This window comes from Crocodylus porosus, unplaced genomic scaffold, assembly GCF_001723895.1.
Source record: "Crocodylus porosus isolate Cpor-Errol unplaced genomic scaffold, CroPor_comp1, whole genome shotgun sequence".
In the NCBI taxonomy this organism is placed as follows: Eukaryota; Metazoa; Chordata; order Crocodylia; family Crocodylidae; genus Crocodylus; species Crocodylus porosus.
In genome coordinates this window covers 23273768-23281120 of record NW_017728914.1, presented here as the reverse complement: position 1 = coordinate 23281120, position 7353 = coordinate 23273768, and the positions used below count along the sequence as shown (strand labels likewise).

The window sequence follows — 7353 nt, the reverse complement described above, 5'->3', positions numbered from 1 at the left end:
AGGGGCTTGAAACAAGATCCCTGCCAGATCCAGGTGTGTTCACCCCCATGACTCAAGAGTGGAAGTAGAAGAGTCAGGTGGCCTGCACCACCCTTTATAAACTCAAGCAACAGGCCAAAGGGGGCATGCTGGCCAGACAGGTAGTCTGGCTACGGAAGTCGCAGGAAAAGGAGCTCCCTGCAAAGGGGTAGAGGAACTAAACTCAGAGCTGGGGAGAAGTGGCTCCAGGCAGCAGCCGGGCAGAGAAGACTGGTGACACTATGTTGGAAACCAGGTAAGTTCTGGAATTTGTTTATTCTTTTTAATTTACGCTGGAGAGTGCTGTCCCAGGGTAAGATGAACCCAAGGCAGATCATTCTGGCTTAGAGTCAAACTGACATGCAGGATCCTGGGTGACCCTCAACCCAGTGGTCGGGGCAGTGGCTGTAAGGGAGGTAGAGGCCACAGAAAGGTAGGTGCTCATGAAGCGCTGCAAACCTCAACATAAATGGGAAGGCAGAGGACAGAGACTGTGAAGTTAACTCCAAGCCTAGTAGGGAGAAGCCAGCAAGGACTGAAAGGTGGTGGAAAGACATGGTGGTAAGCCCTCATACCTGTGATGTGCCCACTGCATCTAAAGCTTGCGGCCCTGACTAGTGGGTTCTGCACAGCTAGAGCAAAACTGAGCCAAGACCAGGAAGGCCCTGGCCCAAACACATCTCCTCATCTACTCGTTCCATCAAGATGTGGCAGGAAAAAGTACAGATGAGGGAGAGCCCACAGGAACGAGGAAGCTAGCAGGAAGAAGTCCCCAAAAGTGGGTATGCTGTTCCTACACCTTGGAAGGTGTATAATCAGCCATGCATGCAAAGTAATTATCATGCCATAAAAATAACTATACAGCTAGACAAAAAGCCAACCAGGTACAAAGTTAGTGCTTAAAAATGTGTAACAACTCTATAGCTGATTTATATCTAGTTTCAATTTGAACATTTAGCAAGGCCTTAAAGGCCACAACTCACCAGCTCAGGGATATTGGTTTATATTTGTTTATACCTGGTACACTAACAAGGCCTATCCTGTCACTTGATTCAGCCAAATAATGAGACTACGATTCAGTCCCCATGCAAACATGTGAATTTGTCCTTAAACATTATTCAAAATGACTCCACTTCAATTAGGGAAGAAATAGAAGTGCTGGAGTCAGAACAAGGCATCAACCTTCCAGTCCAAGTTCCCCCTGCAAATGAAGTGCACTAGAAATCTGCTTTTAAAGACAAAAAACAAACCCCAAACCCAATGGCATGGTATAGGTTGTGAAAGAATATCAAAGCATTAGTCTCCAATTTCATGAGCCAATTTGAAACAGGAAAGAGCTTTGGGTTATGAGAAAGTATTCAGTAATTTCCCTTCTTAGGAGCAAAGCCTTTACATGCAAGGGAAAAAAAACTTCAGTCTACTAAAGAATTGCATGTAATGTTGGGCATTAGGGCTTCTTTCATTTCATAAGTGTTTATCATTCAATGTTCAAAGTAAAGATAAAAGTTCAGCTAACTAGCAAAGTAAGACCCATTTAGATTCATTTCAGTTTACTGTGCCAATATTAGATGTACAATAGTCCTTTAAGGAGTGTCCTACAGTGGTTGCAGATTTTATATCACAAAACATATGGATCCAGATTTTCCATTGCTGTTAATCTGCATAGCTTCATTAATTTAAATAATGGTATGCAGATTTGAACTAGCTAAGAACGACACATGGCTCACATCTGTAAACATGCCTGCCTGTTTGACTTCAGGTATGTTAGTATTTGTACAAATAAATCCACACGCTCTTATTGGCAGAACTGCTCCACAGAACATTTACATTAATTCTATTTGGATGGAACTGGAAACTACAAAGTTCATACTTGCATTTTACATATGCACAAGCCATTTAGTTTGAACCTGTAAAAATGACAGCGCACAGACCAGACATAGGAGTTCTCATAATTTTATTTTATGACAACTGCAATATAATGATGAGTACTATTTTGAGGATGTACAGAGGTGTAATGATACTTGCCAATGTAGTCAGCTCTCACATTTTATATTTTTCTTCACAGTCAAGCAGTTTTTGCGCAGTTATATAGCTTAAGTACAATGGTATTGGAATACATTAAAGATTCACAGTGTAATATTTTGTATACAAAACAACGCTGTGCATCTAACAGTTCACATACATTTACATACATAATATATAAGAAATTCAGCATCTTCTCCCATCGTATGTGGAAAACTGCTAGTCAAAATGAATTACCTAAATCACTGTTCCACATTCAAGTTTTTCTTTCACATGCTACAGTACCAGTTGGTGTATCTAATAAATATACAAAATTGATTGCTAATGCTGCCATAAACAATTAGCTATCTGAAATGTACTAATGAGTGCATTAGCAAAAGGACTGATACTGCTCTGTTAAATTAACTAATTTTCATCTTATCATGACAAAGCTCATAGACACAATATAGTTAAGACAAATTATATACTTCATTTTCAAATAAAATTTGCCCTTCTTTACCCTCATGGTCTCTCAAGTTGCTGAGAGAGAGATTATGTTATATGTAAGGCTGTTTTTCCAATTTTTAAAAAAATATTGTAAACAAAAAATGGTTTAAGTAATTTATTACCATGTATTAAACCCACCCCTAGAGCATTAAAGCAATCCATAAAAGAACACTACATTTAGGATTGTAAAACAAGTGATAAAATATACATAAAAGTCATGCTTAACAAAAGGGATTTGAAAGCTGCCTTGAAGCACAGACCTAATCTAGACTGACAGAAAGTTCCACAGAAAAATATATAAATTAAGCAAGTGATTTTGCTCTAGATATATTGGCCCCGAGTACAAAATATTCAACTTTTAAAGGTTTCATTGGATTGTGAATGTAGCACCTTTTAGAGAGACTAACATTAGGCAAATAGAAGAAACATGACTTGATGGGCCCTTATAACCAAGGTTTTCAAAACCTATGAATCTGATTCAAACCCCACTGAAGTCAATGGAGCTATTTCCTTAGTCAGACCCTGGGTGCATAAAGTTAGGTTCTCCGACTGCCATGGAAGCCAACGGGTGCTCAGCGCTTTTGAAAATCCTCCTACTTTAGAGCCCTAAAATGGATTTAAGCATCCTAATTTAATCATTGTGACAAGCTTTCATAAAGAAGCTATGTATTTATTCACCACTCTTCTCCATAGTATTTCAAAGCGTCCAATCTCCTGAGTTACTAATTTACCTTTGAATATTAACAGAGAAACTTTCAAAGGCCATTGGCACGTGCTCATTTAAAGGTGTCAGGGAATCTGCTCCTCAACTCCAACAATCGTGCCTCCTGCCATGCCATGTGTACGTACCAGGAGGTGCAATTCTGGGATCAGGGATCATCAGATCACAATCATGCCCTTTCTACTTGGCAGTGCAGGGCGAGCGCAGGATCACATTGAAAACCAGGTGACTGGAGCCTGGCAGGACCCAGTGCAGTCCCAGGTTGGGGCCAGCGATCAGGTGACTGTTGGCCCAGACCCTAAGACTGCACAACAACCAGTTGGAGACCCCAGTGCAATCCCAGAACTGGAACTAATAATCCGCCAATTGTCAGCACCAGCCACAGGGCAGCACCACAGCTGGTCTGAGACTGGTGCAGTCCTAAAGCCAGGAGCAACAATCAGCCACTTGTTCCACCATACAAACCATCCTTAAATGTAGAACATTTTTATGGCATCTTAAATCTATGACTAGGTGCACATGTAGCACCATTGCCATTTATGCCACTATTAACATGGTGTTGCATAAATGTAATGTGTAGACAGGCCCAAAGAAGGGCACAAAGTGGTATCTCTGAGACATATTAGATTAATTTTATTATTATTTAGGCTCCCCCACTCCAATCAGTTCATTGGATCCCATGTACTTTTCCTATTTGAATCTCTACGGTATTTATAAAGTTATATTTCTAATAAAAGCTGCTACCATAATCAGGCTAGTATTATATACAGAGTCACCATCTCAAAGGACAAGAGTGCAAGGAGGGGAATAAGCTGAGCTTCCCTCCACAAACTGACTCAGTAATAGTGAATGGTCTGATGTGGTAAAGTAACCACATAAATGTTCTTGGTCTCTTTCTCCCTGTTTTTCCTGGGAAGAGTCATCCTTCAAGATTTTTTTTGTCTATTGTATCTAAATTATTCATTCACAACACAACCTACTAAAAACTGTGTAACAAAGCCAAAAGATGTCCTAGTTAGGATCAACAGGGTCTGTGAAAAATATAAACAATAGGAAACAAAAATAAAGCACGTTATTCCAAATGTAAGAATCAAGTTTACACTGATGTACATGTCAAAGAAAACATCATGATTGCTTTCAAACACATTAACATGCTTTCTTACACTTACTTGTCTGCCCTTTTACTCACCATCTTCAACCTGAAGTGCACGCTATGTCATGCCTTTAGTGTAATGAACTATATGATTTTTGTCATGTAAAAATATTGAATATACAAATTACAAATTCATGATCAGCTTTTCAGAAGGATGCATTCGCTTTTAAACTGTTTGCAAGTGTTCACTTCTGTTTGTATGCCTGATAGCTGATCAAGTTCTTTTTAGCTCTATTAGCTCACACTGGAAAGGATTTTTCTTCACAAAAGTTTTACGTACCCTATGGTTAAACACAATAAATAACAGCAAATCAACTATTTTTCTAGTCAAGGAAATATACTGCTGCTAATTGATTAGCCAGTTAAAAATGTGCTCCATATCTACCTCTCTTTGAGCTGTTCCAGTAACAACTTAGTAGCATACGTCCTGCCTATCTGTTCTTCACGGATAGTAAAGATCCTAACATTTTACATAATGTAGGAGTAATATTGTAGCCATGAAGATCCAGAGATTAGGCAAGAGGCAAGGACTTCTTAGGGTGGTCTTTTTATTGGACCAACTATATAGCTGGGATAAAATTAGACAAGCTTTCAAATGCAAGCCCAGCATAGTTGGTCCAATAAAAGATATCACTCTAAGAAATCCTTACCTCTTGCATTTTACTAAACAGCATTATCTGCCAAAATTTCTCCTCTCCAAGGAGAGAAGAGCCCATGCTCAGATGCTAGCACTTTGTATCATTTTATACTTCCAAAATTGTGCAGAAAGGCATTACTTGGCATGACAAATTCTGACCCAAAGTTACCTGCATCCTGAATGGAAGTTTTAACCAAAATTGTTCTACTGAAATGCATGGACCCCTGTCCATGAGATCTCACTCCTTCTTTAAGGACCTTACTCAGAGACTTCCTAATGCCATTAGTTTCCCTCTTCTCCTATCAGAAGGCAACAAAAAGAAAATCTGCCAGAACAATGACATATTTATATCTGTAGAACATCCTTCCAAATGAATCCTACCACACTGGCACAGGTATGTAACTTGGATGTTTCTATCAAAATGATGAGCAACACAATACTGATGTTGACATTTCATTGTCATCATTAGTTTTCTTTTCACTGCAGTGATGGTTACAAACAGGTATAGTCACACCTATCTCCAAGCTACCTGTTTTGCTCTCCCTACGGACCTGGCAGGAAAACTTTGTACTGGTTCACATTCAAAGGAATATTTGCATAATTCAATGGCCTGCATGTATAACTTCTAAAGGAAGTTTTAATCTTTTTTTTTTCCTCCAAGTTCTGCAGGTCTCACAAGGTCCCTTCCAGTCGTAAACTTCTGCAAATAAGTTGGAAATGTTAAATCGTACAGCATGGCAATTATTTAACATGCATTCCCCTTTTGACCAGATTACTGAAGATCATCCATTCTGTAGAAGACATGGCTAACTACCTCTCTCCTTGCTGTAGAGAAGAATTTCTGCCCCTAAGAATTAAGATTCAAACCAAACAGTCCGCAAGGGTTTTTCATACCTTTCTTGACAAGACTCAAGGCAGCTGGTTAACAGAAGATCTCTTCATTGCACATATAGTTTTTGGAGGTTTTTCTTGCCACATGTTCTCTTTTAGTGTCTGGAGATAACAGGATAAATCCACAACACTATTTACAAAGTTACAACCATAAAGTCCCTTTAAATAGCATAATTCCTTAAGTATTCCCAAAAGGACTTATAGATAATGGACATCTTTTCTTCAAGCTGTGCATTTGAAATCTTCCCTTTCCTCAATTAAAATGGTGCAAATAAAGTTTGAGTAACTTCTGTAGGAACTGTGATAGCAATAAAGAAATATTGGTCTGGTGAAATTTAAGACAGACACTTTTCCTCCTGTAAAAGCATAGAAAACAGCCTTTAGAAGAACATTTATTAGTAGGTAATCAATAGCCATTTGCTCTCATTCTGAAACTGCTTTAAGAGTTGGCCAAATCTTGCATCTATGGACAATCCTTGAAGAGACTGCTTTTCTGCAAGTAATAATGATCTTCACACAAAGTGAACATCTCATTTTATTAAGCCCATCGAGTTCATGATATAAATAAGTTAGGAAAAAAAGACAGCACACAAAGCAATCTTCAACAACCTGGTATTAAAGAACTCTGCTATTACCAAGCCTAACAAAGTAGCTGTTCAGTATTCTTCCTGAAAACTGTACTAACAATATTTTGTAATATGAATATATATATATATATATATACACACACACACACGTGCATGTAGAAACATGAACATATTAATGAAGAAATAATTTATATTACCTTTTTCTTTTCTTTTTTTAAATCGATGACATACATACTGTTCATTATTAGGAAAGTGGGCACCCATATCGTTCCTGTAGAAGTGTCTCCATTATTTTAATTCCCTATAAAGAACACATAGGAGCAACAACTTTGCATAAAACTGAAATGTTGCACATATTGAAAAAGAAATGACAGCATGCAAGCACACTACATGTTCGGATTATCCTGGCAACCTGAAGTTAGTCACATCTTTAAAAGTACAATCTCCTACTCTATTATAATATGATATTAACTGTAGTTATGTACTGAATCTACAGGAATGCTGTTATACTGCTGGATGTGCATGTTGGGTATAAAATGATGAGGAGGAGGAGTTATACAGTATTTGAAACATAGTATTCTCTCCTAACTGAGGACAGTAAAGTATAGAGGAGCCCTTTGTCCGTGCGGGGTGGGGGAGGGGTGTTCATAGATTTCATAGACATTAGGGCTGGAAGGGACCTCGGGAGATCATCGAGTCCAGCCCCCCGCCCAAAGGGGAAGTCAGCTGGGGTCATAGGATCCCAGCAAGATAAGCATCCATTTTGCTCTTGAAGGTGTTCAGTGTAGGTGCTTGAACCACCTCCGCTGGCAGACTGTTCCAGACCTTGGGGGCTCGG

The 7353-nt window shown here is 38.9% G+C and overlaps 1 protein-coding gene across 1 annotated transcript in view; it reads right to left on the bottom strand.

Moving 5' to 3' along the window:
• Positions 1–1956: 1956 nt before the first annotated feature.
• The window catches only part of PRELID2 (PRELI domain containing 2), a 48514-nt gene continuing 43117 nt past the window's right edge, over positions 1957–7353 (bottom strand). Inside the window, exons 6-7 of the mRNA XM_019535001.1 lie at positions 6713–6816; positions 1957–6284 (exon numbers count right to left, since the gene is read on the bottom strand). Coding sequence (XP_019390546.1) covers positions 6760–6816 — 57 coding nt within the window. The 3' untranslated portion in view covers positions 1957–6284; positions 6713–6759. The remainder of the gene's footprint in view (positions 6285–6712; positions 6817–7353) is intronic.